The following is a 23,548-nucleotide window of genomic DNA, read 5'->3' as shown; positions in this document are numbered from 1 at the left end:
TTGTTGATGTTTGACTCCCATCTCTGCCTTCGGCATCATATGGCCATCTGTCTATCAGTGTCTCTTTCTCTCTCCTCATAAAGATTCTAGTCAGTTTGGATTAAAATCTTATCTTACTGTGGTGTGGCCTTATCTGAACTAATTCCATGTGTATCCAGCCTACTTACTTCCATGTAAGAGGACATTCTAAAGTGTAAGTTCTCTGAGATGTGTTGTTGATATCATCTGTAATCTCAGCATAAAGTATATTTTAAAAATAATCAAAAATGTATCTACCCAGAGCATTTCTGAGATTCTGTCTCTGATTGTAAATGTCCCAGCCAAAGGCAGGAATAATAACTACTTTCCAATCTTCTTTGTTGCCTATCTCTCAGGAGAAGAGATTAAATGAGGAAACTAACCAGTTCAACATCAAATGTACCTCTCCATTGCCTCTGTTCAATTCAAGCAGAACAGCAGGAAAAATTTCCAGTACTTTCCTCATGCAGAGGTCTAGAGCAATAGCCATGTCAGCTGTTCATCTTTCTCTTGCTGTTTAAGAGATGAGTCTCTGGAGAAACACTTAGTGTTTAAGGGCTTGTACTGCTTTTTCCAAAGTGAGTGCCCAAGGTTAGTTCCCAGCACTCATATTGCACATAAGAGTCTACAACTCCAGCTTGTGAGTATCTGATGTCTCTGACCTCAGGTGCATCTGCACTCACATGCACACGTGTGCACACAGATGATTAAAACAATAAAATAAACCTTAAAAATAACGAAGAGGCAAAGCTCCTCTCCAGTCTTTTTGGCAGAGAATCTGTGTAAGAAGCAGGTAACACAGGAGACAGAAGAATTCCAACAGCTCCTTGTGGGAAAGAAGACAATGCTACCCTCTTCCTCTAACCCTGCTAGGCTGGTAGGACATCGTTTTCTGGAGGTCTCTTCAGCATGGTCATCATCTCTGTTCATAATGATTGAGAGTCCTCAAGACAGAAGTGAAGGCCTGCCTTTCACTTTTGATTGTCACAGTGTTATAGCTGCTATTGGCTAGATGTCCTCGGTGTCTCTAAACATCCTACAACACAACAAAGGACTATTCAGGAAGCATAAAGAAGGCCCAGATCAGGAAACACCACATTAAAACTTTTAAAAGCCAATGTAGTTTTGCAGATTGCATTAAAAAAAAAAAAGACTCCAATTGTGATGGTTTGTATATGCTCTGCCCAGGGAGTGTCACTGTTAAAAGGTGTGACCCTGTTGGAGTAGGTGTGACCTTGTTGGAATAGGTCTGTTACTGTGGGTGTGGGCTTTAAGATCCTCATCCTAGCTGCCTGGAAGCCAGTATTCTGCTAGCAGCCTTCAGATGAAGATGTAGAACTCTCAGTTCCTCCTGCACCATGCCTGCCTGGATGCTGCCATGTTCCCACCTTGATGATGATGGACTGAACCTCTGAACCTATAAGCCAACCCCAATTAAATGTTGTTATTACAAGAGTTGTACTGGTCATGGTGTCTGTTCACAGTAGTAAAACTCTAAGACATCAATTTAAAAGTGATTATATTAAGTACAGTCTTAGGGGTTTAACCCTTGGTATTTATGATCCTAAGAGTACAATTAAATACTCTCTTTTTAGTGAGCAAGGACGTGCTTTATTCTCTGAATTGTCTGGACATCTATGTTTACTTTATGGATTAGTGAATAGGTCTAGAGATACTGGTGGGACTTAGAAAAAACAAGATTGATCCCCTCAACTGGGTCTTGAGTAAAACATTTTATATAAAGTAGTCTGTTAAGTAGTCTGTTAAGTCTGTTACTACTTGTGAGGGATAGATATGGTGAAATGATTGTGTTTCTTGATAATTATTCTCTCAACTGCCCAATTGTGCTTGTCTTTCAGGTACTTGGTGCAGATTCCTTGTACAACCTATTGTTGCAGTTTGAGGCAATTACATTTATGTTGGAATGCCTTTTACATGATTTAGGTGCCTTTATCTCAAAGCGACTCTCTCTAGTTTCTCACAGAAAATATTCTCTCTTGTTCTCTCTCTCTCTCTCTCTCTCTCTCTCTCTCTCTCTCTCTGTTTCTCTCTCTCCATCTCTCTCTTTCTCTCCCCCTTCCTCCCTTTTCTTCCTCTCCTCTCCTCTCTCCCTCATCCACTTCCTCTCTTTGTCTCTCTCCCTCCTCCTACTTCAATCTCTTTCTCCCTCCTTCCTCTCCCTCTCTTCCTGTCTGCTTCCTTCCCTCCCCTTCCTCTTCCTTCTCCTCCTCTCCTTTCCTCCTTCCCTCCCTCTCCCATCCTTCCCTCTCTTGTTTCTCTTTCCTTTCCTCACTCCCCTCCCTCTCTTTTCCTTCCTCTCTCCCCTCCCTCTCCTCCTCTTCCCTGCCCCTCTTCCCTTGTCCTCTTCCTCCTTCCACCCACTCCCTTTCCTCCCTTTCTGGTCTGCTGAAATGTAAGCAAGCACCCTCCAGCTTCTCCTGATGCAGCCGTATACACACCTACTGGCATAGTGGCATCCCCCACTATGCACCCTCATACCTATACCTTGAGACAAAATTGAGCTCTTCTCCCCTAAGTTGCTTCATGTCTGATATCTGACTACAATGACAATAAAAACTAACAAATGCAGGGGTCACACAACTTACATGACCACTTTGCCATCCTTCAAGATTCACATGAGGTAAAACACATTTCCTCCTCAGGGTCTAACTTGAGAGGTCTTCATCGGTGAACTCAGACCTCCTGGCCATGCACCTTCATTAATTCATGAAGGATTTGTTTTTCTTGCCTTTTCAGTAGATTGTGAACCCCTTGAAAGGGAAGGGAGAATTGTGTCCTTCATTTATAGCCTTGGAATCTAGCCAAATCCCTAGCGCAAAGAATGAATGTCCAAGTCTTATGATCAGCTAAGAGAGAGAGAGAGAGAGAGAGAGAGAGAGAGAGAGAGAGAGAGAGAGAGAAGTTTAAGGGACAGTAGTTTAAAATTTTAGCAACCAGAAATGAGCCAGATGAAAGCGGGTGGTTTAAAATGAAAAGAAACTACTTTTAGCTTATTTTTAACAGCTGGGAGTCAACTGTTGTGACCTGGTATTTAATTCCTAGGATTAAGAAGACCAGAAAAACTAAATAGAGCCGGGCAGTGGTGGCGCACGCCTTTAATCCCAGCACTTGGGAGGCAGAGGCAGGCGGATTTCTGAGTTTGAGGCCAGCCTGGTCTACAGAGTGAGTTCCAGGACAGCCAGGGCTACACAGAGAAACCCTGTCTCAAAAAAAAAAAAAGAAAAGAAAAGAAAAACTAAATAAACTCTAAAAGTGATTTAGTCATCCGGTGCCACTTGCCTGGTCACTTTCACTAAAAGTCATTATAGGGTAAATGTCATGAAATCTGACTATCTTGCAAAACTGAGAAAAACAGATGAACCAAACAATCCCAAACCACTGACATGTTTGTGTACACGCCACAAAACCACCAGTATTCTTTCTTTCAAGGGAAAGGACAACCCATTCATATTTTTAGCCTGTAACTTTGAGAGTAACTTGGATATGGTGAAGATAGGACTATTGATTGATTATTTACTCTCTTTCCTGAGCTGTAAATCTGCTTGAGGGTCTTTGGCAGAAATTACAGGATATTTAATATAATAACCACCTTCAATCTCACCAGACTCTCTCATCTATTTTATAGAAAAAAGAGAATGACACCCTTTCAAGCAAAAATGCAAACTATGTAACACCAAGCATAAAAAAAATGCTAGACCATGTTTCCTGAAGTTTCCTGAAGTTTGTGAGATGCTGAGGAAAGGAAGGAAGCATAGTAAGTGGAGACTGAGGGAGGTGACATGTGAGCACCCATTTATGCTAACTGTTGGCTTTACAGTTACACCGCAGGCAAGCCTTGACATCGGACAGAAGTTTTAGTCTTCTCTGAAAAGTACTCCCACGCCAACCAGTGGCACAGCCCACAGGCTTTGGATAATATTGCAGCCCCTACTCCCATGCCAACACTGCCTAGCTTCGGTTCAGACTTTCGTCTGAGGGTGGTTCTATGCCTAAGTGCAATAGAGTGTGATGAACTTTAGAGAGGAAGTATACACCTTTTTGTGTTTTGGTCCGAGTTTCAACTATACGCTCAATGTTAAATGAACCAATTACATTAAGTAAGGGTTCTTTAAACGGGCATATAAAACAAAGTTATGTAATGATCAGTTGACAAAAATATGGTACTGGGGCGCCCAGAAACCTAACACTACTGTCTCCACCAGGACCAATGGCTCAGTGTTGTACCCCTACGATTCCTATCTCCTTCCTGCCAAAGCATTTGTCTTGCCGGCTTCTGTGCCACGTCGGTTGTCTGGGCGTATGTTTGCCGGAGGGGAAGCCGCCCGCTGGGTGCTCAGAGCGGCCGGCAGGTGGCGCCCGACCTGGCTTTCTCGGCTGCGCGGTGCCGACCAGGTGGACTGAAAGGGGCGGAGGTAACCAGCTGCGGCCAGTGGTGGCCGTGCGCAGTCCCCCGCCCCCTCCACGCAACGCTCGCGACACGCGCGCCTGGAGAGGGCACGGGCGGCGGGGCTATCTGTCTTCCGAGCTCGGGCACCACTACCATCTGCTGCTCTGCGAGGAGTCTGCGTGTTCCCCGCTGCGCTCAGCTCCACGCCGGACACTATGGAGGCGCAAGCACAAGGTGGGTGGTCGCCGGTCGTCCCATCCCCACCCCCTCAGGTCTGTTCCTCAGTTGCACAGAGGGACTCTCTTCCTTCAGTTCCTAACTTTACCCCCGGACAAACAAGGACATCCTACGCGGACGGAACTCCGCGCCTACGCGCGCCTTCGGGATCACTCTTGCATCCTTTTGCCTAACTCAGATTTTGCGGTGGGGCTGGGGACCAGGGAAGGGCTGGGGACCCGAAAACTGGGGTACCCGGTCCGCAAGGATTGTGTCCTTGTCTGCACTATCCCTTCCAGCAGTCAGTGGGCCACACTTCCTCGTCCTGGAAGGTGCTCAAAGGACCTGTTGTGCAGGCTCCGGATCCCAGCGCTGTTCTCCCCGGGAGACGGGGAGGGGAGAGAGCGGGGTCTTCGGGACTCCAGCTTTAGGACTCACGTCCTGCTGTTCTCAAGTGCGAGCCGGGGTGAAGCGGACTCGAGAGGTGGTGGTTTTGTGGAGACTCAGTGTCCCTGCTATACAAGGGCTGCAGCGGAGGAGGATTGGCCTTCAAAGGCAAGAGAGCTTCACAACCCCTGCCCCCTCCCTCCGCCCTCCAGATGGATAACTCTGTCCTGGTTTTCTGTGTTCAAGGGAAGAGTCGCTCCCCCACTCACCCCATCTCACCCCCTAGCGCGGTTGAATTGAGGGCTGGCCACCTGCTCTCTGTGCTCAGGGTGTCCGCTGGAGACCAGAGAACTCTAGGATCCTTCAAGAGTAAGAGTAAAGGGATCTTAGAAAGGATCAGAGGTGGTCTTATGTGGAGCGAGGGACAGGGAGAACGAAAGGGCTTGGAGATCCACTTTGTAAGCAACACTCAGAAGGAACGGGTTGTGTTAATGCCATCAGGACCACCTTCTTCCCATAGAAGAATTCTGTGGTGCCTTTTAAAATACATAAAGCTTTTTTTTTTTTTAAAAAGAGTAAAGACCTCATGTGTTCTAGGGGCAAAAGCAGCTGGAATGAGGGCAGTTTTGGCAGTGTGTAGGGCTAGAGTCACTCAGTTGGTTTGCTGCCAGGATCACAATAGACTGAACAATGTGAACCATATTCCTCTTTGGTCGTATCAGCCAGGGTCCAGCCCAGAAGTTGCAGCTTCCAGACACCCCCCCCCCCCGTTATCTTAATAGGAAAGGAGAGTGCAATTAAAGTCAGTTCCAGACCCTGGAGTTGGGCTCAGTCCCCCAAACCCAAAAGTGTGAACAAGTCCAGATGTGTGGGCAGTGTGGGAGTCAGTGGATACAGGGTTACTCGGGGAAAGCATCAGGAAGGAGTAAGAGGGATTCTGCCGAAACCCTTCTGGACTAACAAGATTCTTCATTGAGGCAAACCACATGATCAGACGTGGGTTGGGAGAGGGAGGGCGTCTGTGGAGGATGAGGAAAATGTCCAGATACTGAAAATGATCTGGGGCTGAGGAGTGTGTGTGGCTCTGATAGAGCAGAGTTCTTTGAGAAAACTTGCATGTAACAAAATGTTAGAGACGGGCCTTGGGGAAGGTGCCTGCTGATTTTCAGCAAGCAGAGTCTTGGTTGCTGGTCAGATGCAAAAGCAGAGTTCCAGTGGATGTCTTTGTGTCTGAACTGAAGCAGATACTGACAATACCGGAGCTTTCTGGCCTGACTTTCAGACTAGAAGGCAATCATTTCTAAGTATTGATAAAGAATTGACACCGGGACCCTCATAAAGACACCAAAATCTTTGTTGGAGAGATAGGTCAGTGCTTAAGAGCTCTTGCAAAGGACCTAAGTTTGGTTGTCTACACAACTGCCAGTAACTCCAGTTCTAGGAAACCAGATGCCCTCTTCTGGTCTCTGTGGGTAACACACACACACACACACACACACACACACACACACCACTTACACTTGAAAAAATATATTAAAAACCCGAGGATCTCAAGTGTGTTGTATATCTGTCTAGGACCTCTTGTTCATCTCTTGTACACTTTCAGTAGTCTTCAGATCATTTGTTAAACGGTCATGAAAATAATTGTATTGTGTTTTAAAAGAAAATAATGACAATTGAGAAAAGTCTGTACACATTCAGATAGTTTTTTTCAAGTATTATTTATCTGTACATAATTATGTCCAAGTTTGAAGATCCCAGGGATATGGGGTCATGTGGACTGGGCTGACCCCATAGCAGTCATTTTGGAATCCCTCGGGCCTGCACATGAGAATACTTGAAAGCTATCCAAGTAATTCTATTATTCACTGAGCTAGGAAAAGAATTATAATAGTTAAAGAACACCCACCTGAATTCTGAAGGTTCCTGAAGCTGTAGACTAAGACCTACCCATGTTACTAGCTTGCTTCATTTGTGAGCAAATATTTGAGTGCTTTCTTCTTCCAGACAGAGCATCAGAAACAGCAAAACCAGACTTGATTTCTACTTTATGAAACTCACAGCAGAGGATGAGATGGATATTAATTTGGCACTTACTTCACAAACTAAGATGTAAAATCACTATATGTTACTGACAGGAGAGTGGGCCACATACTACAATGAGAGAGTCATAGACGTCAGGACCAGTTATCAATAGTCAAAGTAGCTTAATCTGCTTATTTTCTCTCTGTCTCTATTCTCAGTGCTTTATATGTATCGATAGACACCATGGTAGGGCCCCAGGAGGTAGGTCGACCTGTCATTTCCATTTTGCAGAGGAGATGAGACAATAGCTAGATTCCTTGTTTATGGATAAATAGACAATGAGTAGCAAAGTTGGTATTGTGAGTGCCCATCCCACTCAGACCCTGGAAAGATAAAATTCAAGTCTTAACTGCCTCTCCAACTACCTGACAACACTCTCCCCTCAGCCTCACAGCTGGATAGAACAGGATTGAACCCTAAGTGGGCATTTGCTCTTAGATTCTAAAATAGCCCTGTGAGGTCCAAGGTGTAAGCTACTACCATTGTTTTACTTTACAGTTTTCTGACTGGAGATGGTTCTCTCTCCTTCTCTCTTTCTGCCTCTAAATCTAAAGGAAAGCACATGTGTAAGAGATTAGGCCTGCACTGGTGACTAGAGGCCCCTTGTTGCACAAAGGGGCTATAGATATGGGCTATCCAAGTAGCTCAGAAATGCAGAAGCAGGTCTTTGAAAAACCTCCTGGAAGTGAAATTCTCCAAACATAGTCATTAGCTTTATGAAAATATTAAATTACTTCCAGCAAAAGAAGAAGACACCCTAAGGAGTTTGGCAGGATGGGCACTGGGGCATTGTGAGTGGGTGATTTTGTGAGAAGGGGCTCTTGAGCAGCACGGAGTGGGCAACCCACAGGAAGTTAGCACTTCTAGCTGCTTTTCACTGGCCTGGAGAAGTTGGCCTTCACATGTTCCTGGTGAAGGGGTTTCAACTTTACAATGGTGTAAAGAGATGGGCACGCAGTACTGTATCAGAATTTTAATTTTTATCTCAGTCTTGTGATTCTGTACAATATTTATCATTGTTTTGTTATAAATTACCTCCCTGTAGTCTTGTGTGTAGAATGCTTGATTTTTCTATGATATTTGCAATCATTTGAGAGGTGGTTCAGTCATGAGGACTGGACTTTAATCAAAGTGTCAATCTGTTGATGGTTTCATAATTGGATGACAGTACTTGGTGGGAAGTGGGACCCGGATAAGGACATGGGTCCCTGAGACTTTTCCATTGAACGGGATCCTGCTCTACTTCCTGCTTGCAATGAAGGAAGCAACTGTGTCCTACAGGAGCTCTAACTGATGAGCATTCTGCCCATTACAGTACAACAGCAACAGAGCAAGCTGGCCATGGACCAATGTTACAGAGACCATGAACCTGAATAATATTTTCATGGAACAAGTTCTTTCCTCAAGTATTTTGTCATAGCAAGGAGCGCTAACTGGCCCCATGGCATTCTGATGCTAGATGATAGCAGCCAGCGACAGTTTCTAGTCAACCACTTGGTGATATATGAAACAGCTGAGCAATGAGCTAGTTACAGTGACCAATGGTGCTAAGCTCTGATGTTCTATAGTTTGAACTGCTTCAGACTCTGCTCATGCTATGGCATTTTCAATTTATGATGTATCTATTGGGGCATAACTTCTTACTTAAGTTGAGAGACACCTGCAGTAAGTGAATTTGGTTAGGAATGTAGCATGCTCCTGAAACGTGCAGCGGCCATTTAAAAATGAAAGCTCCTGATCCCTTTCAAGTGTTTCTTGATGTCTTATTTTGAAGAACTCCCCTTGCCTCAGCAGTTCCCCCTCGCTCTGCTCTTGTGCACACAGAAGCCCCCCTGCTCCTTCCTGCAGCTTGACTCTCCCAAAAGGACACAGCATAGCAACTCCCTAAGTGTGAACCCCACTTCCTGGGAACAGTATTATCAGCCTGAGAACAGATAAGCAGATGCAGCTTTCAGCCTCCATGCCCCTGAAGCTGGCACCCTCTCTGATGGATGGTCAAACACTCCCCAACACAGGTGGCTTATGGACTTGGGAAAATCAAAAACCACACATCCTTAGAGAGAAATAAAGCCAATTAAGCATTCCCAGGCAGCTGTGATCGGTTTGTAAAAACACTTAACCCTGATAACACCATAAAAGCCAAAAGAACACCCACCCCAATCATGCGACCCTGCTCACTGACCCTGTCTACCATCCAAACAGGTGAAATTATAGTTTTCCTTATCCACCATGTAACCCTGAAGTCCTGGAACCTGCTTGTATAAAGTCCCTAAACTCCTAGACATGGCATTGCAACTTTGCTCCATGCAGTTTGCAGTCCAAACCTGGGTTTGAATTAAAGGCTCTTTGTTTCTCTACATGGGATATGGCATGGATGACATGAAATAATACATTATTTCTACCCGTTTGCAAATCCTATTATGATGACAGTGTCTTATTGACTTACATTATACTTTGCTCAAGACTCTTGGGCTGGAGAGATGGCTCAGAAGTTAAGAGCACTGGCTGTTCTTGCAGAACAGTTCAATTCCCAGCAACCACATGGTGGCTCATAACCATCTATGATGAGATCTGGTTCTCTCTTCTGGCTATGCAAGCATTCAATGCAGGGAGAACATAATAATTAAATCTTTTTTTTTTAAAGATTCTTGTGCCAGGAAGAACTTACAACAACAGTTTATATGGCTATATAGATAAAACACAAAGGGTTAATAAATTAGAAATGAATAAAAGGAAATAAAGAGGGCTATTAACAGAAAATGAGGCCAGGAAGGATGATGATCTGTGAACTATACACAGTTGTATAGTTTTTACTCTATGAAACGTGAACTCTTTTTTTATAGTATTCATTTATTTTATGTGTGTGCTAGTACATGTGCCATGCATGTGTGGGTCAGTCAGAGGATAACTTTCAGGAGCTGATTTGCTCCGTTGACCATGTGACCCCGAGGGGCTGAATTCAGGCCATCAGGCTTGCTGGCAAGCGCCTTTATCCAGTAGTCAACTATCTATTTCTTCAAAAAGTGAGGACTTGCTTTATAAACAACTATGCCATTTTATTACAGAGTAATTCTTCCTTCCCTGCTAAATAGCAACAAGCTTCTATATGATTAGCTTACATTAGGAGAAAATTAACTTTTTATTCAAAAATTTCATTTCAGGCAATGAAATCATAAGTTTAGAACAATGGAATTTAACTTAATTTTTGTAAAAATTAATATATTTATTTATGTATGTATTTATTTAGTGTTGGGGGGATTTATTTATTTAGTGTTCCTGTGAAGGCAGAACACAATCTCTGGGATTTTGTCCTCCTGCTATGTAGATTCTGGGCATAAAATCCAGTTCATCAGGCATGGTAGCAGGTACTTTTACCTGCTAAGTCATCTCACATGTATTTGGTCATATTGTACGTTCTTGTTGCCATTCAAACACAACTCATCTGATCATAATAATGTAGATGCTGTAGTCAGTTGGAACCCATCTTAAATTACTCTCCCTAACATTTCTTAGCTTCTTCATATTAGGAATAAACAGACTTACAAATTTCTTCAAAAACCTTGTAAACAGAGAGACCCTTTTGGCAGATTCTCTACTTAACACTTTATAGCAACTAAGAAACATTTCAGAAACTATTGGTTTGATTAAATAAATATTCCAGAAAATATGTATTGATTATGATAGTAATAACAAATATGGCAACCCCTTGGCTTCAGTAGGCGTTGGAGCATTTGTAGTGGTTGTGATCTTGGAATCAAGGAAACCTGTCCAGATTTTAATTCTACTTCTCTAACCTTAAAGTTCAACTGATTCTAATGAGGTACTGGTTTCTCTGGGCCTTGGCTTCTGTACATGTGGACTAGAGATAATAGCTCTAATGGGTTAGGGACCTAATGAAGCTTCAGTGAGTTAACTTACAAGAGGTGTTTCAATAGTGCTCTGTACATGATAAGCCCTGCATAAATGTTTGTTGTTGCCTTTCATGCCAAGACCTGCCTATGCATTTATTATTTTATGGAAATGGAAAACTGAGGTCAGACATGAAGTAAGAAAGACAAACTTAATTCCAGTTCTGCTGGATGTGAAGCATGTGCTTTCCTAGGATACTCCACGGTCTCTCACTGTGGACTCAAGCACACTCCAAAGGGTATAGAAATGGGAGGTAGCAGAGTTAAGAATTCATCACCAGGAGTAATAGTTCACAGAGCAGAAAGATGGCTTATTTCCACCCCAACAGGATTTTTAGAAATAATTCACACTAAAGCTAATCATAATATTTTAGACTTGTTATGCCCAGTTCTGCAATGTGCACACTGAAGGTAAGCCATTGTGTTATTAAAAAGTTGCAGAAAATATTTAATCTCAATCTGGGGCTGCTACCCTGTCTTTGATCATTCAGTTCTCGGATAAAAGACCCACAACTTTTATTATTTACAATAAGCCTTAATTAGCACTAATGCTGGACAGATATTTATCCTCTATGCTACATGAATCTAGTTTCCTATCAATAACCCTGAGTTTTACTTACTATGTCTCATCTGGGCTGCTCTTAACTCCAACTGGCCAACCCTCTTTGGGCATGCTTCCTCGACTCCTAACCCATGGCCTCTTTCTCCTCTTTCCACCTTCTTTGTTTCCTCATGGTCTCCTCTGAACCCGAGGCCTGGCACACCAAGCCTATCTCAATTCTGTCCAGCAATAGGCTGTAGGCATCTCTATTCACCAGTCAGAAATAACTTGGGGGCGAGGCCACATAGCATCACTTGAGTCTATGTGGCAGACTGTCTTGTCTCTAGGGCAACTTAGCCTTGGGGACCTGCATTTAGTATTGCTATATATAGCAACAGACCAAACCTCAACAAAAACCATATACAACTTACAAGGATGGTAATACTGTTTTCATTTTCTAAGTAAGGATATAGAATTACAGGATCGTTACTCAACTGTCCTCATCTCAGGAAACTTAGAAATGTTGACGTATTCCAGTGTGGATGGAGAAATTTCATAGGGTCCCAGTCCTAGATGAAGAACTACAGGAAATCAATGGATGCTGAGAGACTGAGCATCAGTTCTCCTCTAGGGATGAGCTCCCAGATCGGGTATCCAATTCTTTGTAATAGATACAAGCAACAGTATATGGACGCAGTAGGATAAACACACACACACATATATGTATATGTATATATATATTTAATTTGTACATTCATATACATGTATACAAATATGATATATATGAATATGATATATGGTTCATATATATGTGTATATATATATGTATATATATATATGAATGAATGTACAAATGGTTTAGATACAGTCCTCACATATGAAATTTTCAAAATATTTTAAAATTTAAATTAATGAATAAAAGTCAGAGCCTGGATTTGAACTCAGCTTGACTCTATACCCGAGGTGCTTTCTGAACCATTTCCTTATGTTGGCATGCGGAGCAGTCAGTGCACCAAATTGCAAATAATGAACTCACTTTATAGTCTGTACACTCAGAGAGCTTTTGAAGGGCAGAAGTTAATTGCACTATTCATTCTCTATCTGGATAGGGTCTAGGTCATAGAATCTTAAAGTAATTTGCTATCCCTGAGACCTCTGAGAATATTCTTCCTAATATGGATGAGATTAGCAATTTATTGCCCTATAGTCCATGATGAAGAATTCTGTTAAATCGCCCAACATGTGCTTCACGGAAATAGTACAGGATTTTTTTTTTCCCTCGAGACAGGGTTTCTCTGTGTAGTCCTGGCTGTCCTGGAACTCACGCTGTAGACCAGGCTGGCCTCGAACTCAGAAATCCGCCTGCCTCTGCCTCCCAAGTGCTGGGCTTAAAGGCGTGTGCCACCACTGCCCGGCATAGTACAGGATTTTTACCACAGGATCTAGGAATAGTCAGTTTAAATAGTTTAAATGTTCCATTTCTTTGCCTGTATCTAAGAATGTCAGTGTTTTTTAATTTTATGTTCCCTGCCCCCCCTCGTGTATGTGTGTGTGTATGAGAGTGTATGTGTGAATGAATGAATGTCTGCATGTGTGTGCGTGTGTGCATGTGTGCGTGTGTGTGTGTGTGTGTGTGTGTGTGTGTGCGCGCGTGTGTAGCCCAGCAGTCTTCCTCTATCATTATCCACTGTATTTTCAGTGATAGGAGCTCTCACTAAGTCTAGGACTCAACATTTAGGCTAGAGTGACTGTCACCAAGCCCCTGGGAATGAGTACATTCTACTGCTGGGGTCACTGATGGCTAACACTTCACCTAGCTACTCAGGGCCTAAGTCCAAGTCTATACGTCAATAGCACGAACGTTACCTTCTGAGCCGTCTCTGTATCCCCAATCTCATTACTTTTAAAAGAAACTAAAAGTTATGGGATATTTATGTTTATTTCTGGAAAATGGGATCTGTATCCCCCCCAGACACTGACTAAAAGGTCTAATTGTAAAAAGTACCCCCCACCAACATTTTGTTTGCCTTGTGAATATTATAATATGTAATTGTTTAGATGAAAGTGTTTTGTTGATTTAACTATGCCCCATATGCATATTAGCAAAATACCTACCTAATGTAAATATCAAAACCAAAACTAAAACCAAAACAGAGAATTTGCTACTTAAGCTACTAGCAATGCTTGTGACCAGGGTCTACAGTGTTAAATGAAGAAAGAAGTCTCTGCCTTGGCCATGCACTTAGCCTGCTCTCAATGTATGTAGATGGTCACCATTTCCATTCTGACTGTTTTGGAATTCTCAAAATGATTCTTGGGAGCCATTTGTTAAACTTACTGCATTTAACAAATACAGTTAAGAACGCAGGCAAACACATGCAAACCGAAGGTACAATGTAGAGATTACAAGCATGCCCTATCATGCTGTAGTCTGTTGAATATCTACAAAATAAAATGCAATTTACTTAAAAGGTATCTATTAAATTAAGAATTATTACTGATGTACCAAGGAAGGCAACAAACATCTTGATGTATTTGAATAATACTGAAGCTAAAAGGACGCTTCCTGTCCTTCAATAATAATACAGCGTAAAGAGGTTCTCACGGTGTGTTTGGTATATAAATGTTGCACTTTGATATATAAAAAGTAAAATTCCCAGAATAATACCACAAATCGACAATACCCTTAGTCATCAACAAACTGCTTCTTCTTTTTTTGCAATTGACAAAACTGGTACTTTACTGTAACCAAAAAATGTACTGAAAATGTGTGTGAGCATTAGACCTGTCTCCAAAGTCGCTGGTGGTTATTTATACCCTTGACAAACTGCATTTTCTCTGACATGGATTTAAAATGTGGGGTCCTCTTCAGCTCCTGGGAAATTGCAAAGCAGGGTTTTTTTTTCTTTCAGCTAGATTTTTTTTCCTGTGGATTTGATAGCAAGGGCATCTAGTCAGGGGGATCTAGGAAGCAGAATCGATTTATTTGAAAGGAAAGGAAATTTTGAGATGAAAGGAGTGAGAGGGAGCACTGCAGATAGCTCTGTTTTAGAGTCTGGGTGTTGAGTATTTTTTTTTTTATTAGTTTCTCCTTTACATATGAATGAACCAAGAGCAGCAATGGTAGGAGCTACAAGCAGACAGACAGACAAACAACCTTTCAGTTTCTAAAAACAGATTCCATTCTACATGATGACATCAGGGGAAGACAATTTCCTCTACCTCACAGGCCAGGCCTGGAGGAAAATATCTTTCCTGCCCCTGTTATTTCTCTTTAACTGCCAACGTTCTAGGGTATGCACTACCTGCAAAGTTTGTGTCAAACAACTGGAAGAGATTCAAGGGTTGAGAGGAACGAAAGTCATGGTATTTTGAATTCACTTGTCTGTAAAGTTGCTGATTTCCTGCCTTAAGATATCTGAGCAAGAATTTTAATTATATCAAGGACTACTCCTTTATATCTTACCATCCAACGTCTTAGCTGTAAATTGAGATGTTGGTGACCTTTTCTAGTAGGAGAAAGTAAAGCCCCATTCATATCTGGCTTCATCCGGGGTTTAGGGTCCCCACTATTAAATCTACTTGATTGTGGGAACCAAGGAATTTATAACATGAAAACAGACAACTGCATCACAGAAGTCTCACTGTGGGTCGATGCAGAGCTCAAAGCCAACGTTCTGCTGACTCTGGACTAGCACAGAGTATAACACCCTTTCCCCTCAGATGAAGCCCGAAAGCCCTAGAGAGAACATCACTTGTCTTCTCAGATACTGAATGGTGTCTACCTTTGCAGAGCTCCGTCCTCAGAATTCAATGTTCCATAATGCTCTCCTGTAATAATTGCAATTTGGTTTCAACTTGATTTGAGAATCAAGAATTAATACCTGGGATGGTTTGTATATGCTGAGCCCATGGAGTGGCACTATTAGAAGGTGTGGCCTTGTTGGAGAAGGTATGTCACTGTGTGTGTGTGGGGGGGGGCTTTAAGACTCTCATCCTAACTGCCTGGAAGTCAGTACTCTGCCAGGAGCCTTCAAATGAAGATATGGAACACTCAACTCCTCCTGTACCATGCCTGCCTGCATGCTGCCATACTCCCACCTTGATGATAATGGACTGAACCTCTGAACCTGTAAGCCAGCCTTAATTAAATGTTGTCTTTATAAGAGTCTCCTTGGTCATGGTGTCTGTTCACAGCAGTAAAGCCCTAACTAAGACTGTGCCCTTTCCTGTTCCTCCTTTCTTTCTCTTTCAACATACAATCCACATGTTACACCTCATTCCTATCATATTTGACTGTTACCAACATTTCCCTCCTTTGATTTTTTGGTATCCTAAAGTCCCCTCCCTCTCTCCTCCTTTCTCCAGGAACCTTCTGTCCTCCTCTTGGCTACCTTAAGACTCAAGCCTTGGCATATGGTTTTTGTTTGTTTGTTTGTTTTGTTTGTTTGTTTGTTTATGCCTACACTCATTCTCTTGGCCATCTCTTCATGAAATACAGTTCCAGATTCAAAGTGTTAGCCACTCCCATGTGTATTTTCCACTGAGGACCTTGCTCCTCGGTTTCAAATGTCCACTTGCTATGTCTGCAAGAGTGTCCAACTCAGATGCAGCATGTAGACTTCTGGAATGTAAAACTCTGTCTTCAAAGTAGGCTTAGACTTGAGTAGCTTTCTTTGCTTGCCACTGGTTATCCCACTCTGGGACAGACCAGTATTTCTCTCCTATCCTCTCAGGATTCCTTAACAGGTCAGTTTCTTTGCTTTCTCTCAGGCTTTTCTTTGCTCTTGGAATCTCCACAAAAATCATCAGATCTCTGCTCTCGCTCTTTGCTCTTCTTTTAAACCCTTGAGTTTTCCCTCTCTCTTCCTCCAACAGTCTTCCTCGGCTTTCCTCCTCAGTGGTTTTTTCCCCTTCTTTGATTTGTTTTCAATCCTTTCAGCATGACCTGCAGACTGGGCAGCCGGACACCTGTTCTTGGGAGGGGATATCTCAAGCTTACACTCAGCTCATCTTCTGAAAATTAAGGCTCTTTTTTTTTTTTTTAATTCTCTGGACAGTTTTTCAAGGTTGTCCTGTTATGTGCAGCTCTGGGTGACAGAAACCACTTTCCTTAATGGCAGGCTTGTTTGCTGTTGGCAGATACGGAACATATTTGCAGCCCGTATATAAATCAAGACTTCATAGTTTCAATATATTCTCCTGTAACACACATAAAGAGGCAGACCTGGCCTTCGTCAATTGATTACATCAGCCTTTTGGAATCATAGCTCAGGGAACTAGAGCAGTGAGGTTATTTTGACAACTGTTATTGCTAGGTGTAGTGAGCTGTCTTTTGCCTTTAGTCAACCAAGACAATGTGTTGTTTTTATAAGCATCCACAAAGCTAGACAGCTAATTTTCAACTTGCAAATACAGTAAAATTTGGCCTTTCAGAATCCCTGACCCCCATCCTGAACCATTTTTTGTTAGCTCCACATCCATGTACTTCTGGATGAGCCTTTTATTTTTTTATTTTGAGTCTCTGTTCTCGCTTCTAGATTGTGCTCAGGGCTCCTGAGAATCCAATTTTCTGGTTAAACAGCTTTGCTGTGTGGCCAGGTTTACATGAGCTTCCTATAGGCAGAGCCTGCTGCTGAAGGGTCCATTCATGTTGCTGAAGGGTCCATTCATGTTGCTGAAGGGTCCATTCATAAATTGGAGAGGAGATGGAGAGCTGGCTGATATGGGGTCCTAGAAGGAGTAGACTGAACATAATATCTAAGAATTCATTTTCAAAATATGTTCTCTTGACCAATATCATGGGCCTCACCAAGAAACTTGTTAGAAATGCAATTGTAGAGGTCCTACCTCAGGTTGACTAAATCAGAAACTCTAGGTACAGGACACTGGTATCTGAAAGCACACTCTATGCAAATTTATCCATCTGCAACCAGTCCACATGCATGTGGATAGTGTCAGTCAGTGCTTGTAGCAGACAAAATCTTGCTGAGTCCTAGTGTCTTTTGACTTGTGTTTTATTTGCATACATCCCATCCTGCAGAGCATAGAGGAAATACGGCTTCCTTCTAGCCAATAACTAGCACAACTGTCAGGTGTGCTGAGATCTGGCTCTCTGTTTATATTATGTAGTAAGGAGGCCAGTTTCACAGACTGGAGGTCCTTCCTCCTTGTCAGGAGATAATGAACAGCTGTATTGTAGAAATTTACCTGCCAAGGAACTGCAGGGTAACATGTAGAAACTATGACAGTGTTTCTAGGATCTAACTAAGAAAGCAAAAACCTGGGCCCTTCAAGTAAAATGAATCTGCTAACAGCCTATATGAGCCTTGGATATAGTCTTCCCACATTAAGCTGCTAGATGATCATGCAAACCCTGACAGTTATTGCCCTGAGAGACCCTGAACAGAGAGCTCGGTTAAGCTGTTCCCTGATTTCTGACCTACAGAAACTGAAAAAAAAAAAAGAATATGTGTTGCTGGAAGCAGAAGTGGCAATCAGTAATGTGGTGTAGGAGGCCATGTGGAAAGAGAGGGTAGGCTGGGAAATTCCCCTGAGAACCAGGCTTGCATCCTGTAGGTGTGATTGACAGTTGGGTCCTAGCATTTCTAGGTCCCACACATTGTTTCCTCCCTACACACAGGTACACTCAATATTTCCTCCCCTGCTCTTTGCAGTTGCCCTGCATTTAATGTACTCTATGTTTTTAATTTATTTTGTTCATTGTTTTTCTTCCCACACCTCCCACAGGTACGTTCTGAAAGGCCAAGATAATTCGATTTGGTGACTGCTGTCTAATCACTAGCTCCTAAAACACAGCTTGAGCTTCTCATTGGGGTTCAGGCAGTATTTCAAGAACAGACAAAGCCATGGTTTTCAATGAAAGTTAGCTGGTTCCTAAAAGCTCTGCTAAAATCAGCTGCCTCTTACTGCTGTCATGGCTCATTGCATGACTGGAAAAATAAATGTGAGAGAAATAATTTAAGCAAAATAGTTAAGGAAATGGAAAAATTGGATTTCATTCTCTGACCTCTTCCCATTTGGAAAAAAAAAAAAAAGATTCCCCCAGTTTGCTGTTCTTGTGAGACAAGTGTTCGTCTGCCAGAAGTCTTATTGCATGCAACACTTCATTTCTCTGGGCCAGTCTCTTGACGGTGCACAGTAGCCTGGGTGCCCTGTGTGTTTATGTGTGAGTGTGAGAACACACTCATAGTAGGAATCCAAAAGGAAGTGTCTATTTCCTCAGTTAATCTGTGCTCAGTTTTCTTTTCTCTCTTTCTTTAAAGACAAGACTATGCACAGTCCTTTTTAGAACAGTAGGGGCCACTGCCAAGAGAAGAGAAGGCAAATAAACTCCGGGCCTTTAACCAGATCCCTGGTAAAAGTCTGATGTGTGTGTCTTCTGCCTGCATCCATGTGCTCCTTCAGCAGCCTTTGGAATGACAGATTTGGCCTTAAGGCCAACATGTTTGCAGACTATGGGAATGGATCCCTTATGTTTAGGCCAAGCTAAAACTGATGAGATTTCAGAAGGTTGAGAGTGACAAAGAGGGAAATGTTATCAAGGAAAAACCCTCATACCATAAAATGCCATTGGAAGATCCCAGAATCAACTCAGATGTGAGATCACCTTCCAACAGAATCATAGCTTTTGCCAACAACCTTTCTGTCTCTGTCTGTCTCTCCATCTGTTTATCTCTGTCTGTCTCTGTCTCTCTGTCTCTGCTTGTCTGTCTGTCTGTCTGTCTGTCTGTCTTTCCTGTCCTAGCAAAACAAAACACCAAACAAAAACTTATAAAACAAAATATCCCAACAACATCAAAATCAATATGCCAAGCCCCAAGGTCCTCTTGCTTTAGTGAACTTAACCATCACTGATTTAGTGGGTCTCACAGCTGAAAACTACACGACTATTTTTCCCTTGTTCTACTGGAGATAACACACCCTACACGAGGGTTATGGTGACTGCTGCCTTGATTGTTGTAGAAACTTGAAGATACCTTTGCTAAATTCTTTGATTCTCTGTTGTAGTCTAAGGGGCATCTGAGAAGCTTGTCATTCTGTCTCCATGGTGACTCTGTCCTTGTTGCTGTTTTAACCCTTGGTCAAGTCATCCTGTTAGCCTGCAAACCAGAAAGGAAAAGCACCTTTGTGAATGTTAACAACCTGTCATGTGGATGATGACTGGTCAAGTACCAGACGGATTCCCACTCCAGCAAAGTCAATAAAACCTGACCTCTACAGTCTTCTGTTCAATGAGCTGCAGCCTGTGTCCCCACTTAATCACTACTGACCCCTTTCTTTTCAAAGTGGCACCAGCTACCTCAGGCTAAAGTCAAATCAGAGAAAATTTTGCTTATCTTGTAATATTTAACTTGTTTGTCGTTTTACTCCATGGTCAAAAGTCCCACCATCTAGCACCAATCTGGGCAAACTTTGCCTTTGACTCAGGTGTGTGGTACAAGAGGACTGGGTTACTGAAGCCCTTAGTATACTCCCGACAACCAGGTCTAAATTTTCCTCCGAGTAGTCGCTTCTAATTGTCCTGCATCATTTATATAATGACTGTAGTCTTCTAGGGAAGCAGCAGGATGTGGGGAGGAGGGATTGGGAGCCAGTGTCAGGTGCTGTCCTGAGCTTCGCCATCACTCTGATATTACCTTCTGAGGTCCTTTGTCTGCTTACCTATCACATATCTCTAACCTGAAAAGGTTGGATTGAAAGCCCTTCAAGGTCCTACCTAGCCCATCTTAACAGATTGGGTCAATCTCTTCAACACAAGCTGTGTTTAGATGTATATATGCATACATCTGTTTCTGAGGGTGGTGGGGGTGGAGATGGTATTGCTACTATTTCCTATGTGGAAAAAATTCAAACACATGAGATATTTTCCCCATCTAATGTAATGTGTAGGACTTTATCCTGGACACTGATATTTCTCATGTAATGGATGACTGCGTTGTCTCACATGACTGACATCTTGTGAGGGAGTCGGGAAGAAAAAAACAGAAGAAAGCAAAATAAAGGTTCTATCACTTCAAGGGACTCTTAAAGGCAAGGAGCATAGGCATTGTTGTAGGTTTGAATTTTCCCCTCGAGTTTAGCCATTTCCTCAGTATGTTTTAACTTACCATGTCTCAGTTTGCCCATCTACAAAACAGTGAACATGGCAGCTTCCTAGTGGGTTCTGTGAGGATGGAGCACAAGGACCCAAGAGATGTGCTGTGACAGGCTGGACACTGTTATAGTAATGAAAGGTGATGGTCTCTTATTAATTCCCCATGCAGTGTTCATTGAGCAATTTTGTGCTAAAGTAGGTGTGAGGTAAATATGAATGATGATGTTAAGCCTCACCTCCTCCATTTTTTAAAAACAATTTATTTATTCATCTCTCTCTCTCTCTCTCTCTCTCTCTCTCTCTCTCTGTGTGTGTGTGTGTGTGTGTGTGTGGTGTGTGTGGTATTTTGTCTGTATGTACATTTGCACACCAGAAGATGGCATTAGACAACTGTGAGCTGCCATGTAGGTGCTGGGACTTGCGCTCAGGACCTTTGGAAGAACAGCGAATGTTCTTTACCTCTGGGCCGTCTCTCCAGCTTCACCTCCTCCATTTTTGTTGTACATGTCATGTATTAAGCTCCTACTTGAAATAATAGTCTTGCATCAGAAAAATCCCTTGGATTTTCATACACTGCCTACCCCAATGTTAGAAATAACCTCCTGTGTTGAAAGAAAGATGAATAGATTGAAGGTAGAAATAAAAACACATGCTAATGGATTTTGGACATTTGGCCTGTATGCAAGATTTCTTTTTCTACAACATTAATTTTACTTATTAAGCCCATTGAAATTTCCTGACAAGGTCATATAGTTTTTTTGCATAGTTACTAGTTTGGGTCTTTTATTTTTCGAAGATGTAAAGTTATACAGTGGACATACAAATCTATATTCATTGTCTATTCCACATTTTGTGGAAACATGCACAAGTTGGATGTTTTGCTCACATTACATTACGTGTCTTATAAAAATTTAGTAAAGCAGGAGTGGAAGAGCCAGAGATGCTCATCGCTTCCCTTGGCAGTTCCCATTTCTATTCTCTCCTGACTTCGGCTCACCCAATCAATGTGCTGCCTACTGAGAAAGGTGCGGGCTCTGGATGGCAGGACATCAAGCATCCTGGTATCTGTTGCTTAGCAGCATGCTGAGGCCTCTGAGTGTTCTGAGAACATCTAATGACAAACTGGGAAAGCAGCTCTGGCTATGTCATATACTTTATATCTAATTATGGTAACAGAAACCTTTTAATATGTATGTTTGCACACATAGATAATATGTGTATGTAGTATATCTCCTACTCATACACATTATAAAGCCCTTGCTCTGACTTTTTCTTTCATTAGTTGGTAGTATTTTATATTATATACAATTATGTGTTTGCCTTTCCTCATGTATAGAAAATAGGCTCAATAAGTGTAGGCAATTTGACATTTTTTCTTTTATTGATAGTTCCTCAATTTAGATAAAACAATGATTGGTTCATGGAATGTACTTCTTAAGTACTTCTAAAAAAACAAAAGGATGGAATGAAAAATGAATGAATAGCTCTTAAAGGACATAATCACAGAGAATTGTAGCAGATGGAACAGGGTATTGATCCTTCACCTCGTATGAGACATTAATTGTTTAAGAAATTATTGTAACTTTTGATATAATGAGCTCCTAAAATTAAAGATAATAAATATTATTAAAGTGATACAATAATATTGACAATTTTAAGCACTGTTAAGATGGCTCAATGGGTAAAGGCACTTGCTACCAAGCCTGGAAACCAAATGGTAGAAGGAGAGAAAACTCTTAATAGTTGTCCTCTGATGTCCATAGGCATGTACAACACACACACACACACACACACACGAACACATTAAATAAAAACTTAATTTAATTACTTAAAATAAAAACTTAAATTTAATTACTTTATTTAATTAAATAAAGTAATTAAACACCACAGAAAAAGAGGCAGTACAATACACACATGCATACACACATACACAAAATAAATAAATAATATAATAACAAAATTAAACGTCCTAGAAAAGGAACTTTCAGGAGGTGTCTTGTAGTGTAGACTTGCAATCCAGTTGCCTGTAGGCTCAGGGAGGTGGATGAGGCAGGAGTTGGGCTACAGAGTGAATTCAAAGTCAGCTTGGGCAACTTGGAAGGATGTTGTCTGGAAATAAGATAAAAACCTAATTGGCATATTTGATACTTTGCCCACCGTCTACATGGCTCTGGGTTCAATCTTCAGTACTTGAAAAAGAAAAGAAAAAAAGATAAGAGAAGAAAGGAAAAAGAAAATTCCAGTACTCAACTATTATTGCATGTTCCTGATAGTGAAATCTTGAAGACAATGTTAACATTGGGAGTTGGGGTATTAGGATAACTCAGCACACAAGCCAAGATAGAAGTTGCTCTTCTGACCAAAGAAACCAGTGATGGAGCTATGTAAAAGTTAAGAAGTAAATATAGGAATGAGGGAGAGAAAAATCTGCAAAGAATTTGCCTGTGTGAGAGAAAAGGAAACAGAGGAGAAAGGACAAGCTGCCTTAAGACTGAAAAGAGAAACTTGGGGCAAGAGATGCTATGGTAGCCTCCGGGGAAACTCTCTTGACTGACTCCTCCTTCCTCTTGTGATGTTAGTAAATTCTGATGTTCGCTTGAGCAGTTGTGGGCTTAGAGTCTAAGAGCTCAAAAGCAATCAGTGGAGTGCTGATATATAAATTACTAACAAATAGCAATTTTTCCGATCTCCATTAAATAAACATTGAAGAGGCCCCTGGAGATGACCACCAGTGTGAGATGGGCGAAGGAACTATGTTTTGGGTGGCATGCTTTCAAAGTCATTCTCCAGCAAAGGTTGCAACATGACAGGAAAGGAAATGTCCCAGCCGATACTCAGCAGATAACTTGCCTCATGGCTGATTTTCA

At 42.0% G+C, this 23,548-nt stretch overlaps 1 protein-coding gene across 3 annotated transcripts in view; it reads left to right on the top strand.

Moving 5' to 3' along the window:
* The first annotated feature begins 4,414 nt into the window (after positions 1 to 4,414).
* Tpd52l1 (TPD52 like 1) overlaps positions 4,415 to 23,548 on the top strand; it is a 104,875-nt gene continuing 85,741 nt past the window's right edge. For 2 of the 3 annotated variants that reach the window (XM_028766442.1, XM_028766439.1), the window contains exon 1: positions 4,415 to 4,660. In XM_028766442.1, coding sequence (XP_028622275.1) covers positions 4,642 to 4,660 — 19 coding nt within the window. In that variant the 5' untranslated portion in view covers positions 4,415 to 4,641. The remainder of the gene's footprint in view (positions 4,661 to 23,548) is intronic. The other variant, XM_028766441.1, reaches the window with a different exon arrangement.

Source organism: Grammomys surdaster, unplaced genomic scaffold (assembly GCF_004785775.1).
Source record: "Grammomys surdaster isolate TR1022 unplaced genomic scaffold, NIH_TR_1.0 168, whole genome shotgun sequence".
NCBI classification, from domain to species: Eukaryota; Metazoa; Chordata; class Mammalia; order Rodentia; family Muridae; genus Grammomys; species Grammomys surdaster.
The sequence above is the reverse complement of the archived record's forward strand: the minus strand, read 5'-3'. Positions and strand labels throughout refer to the sequence as shown.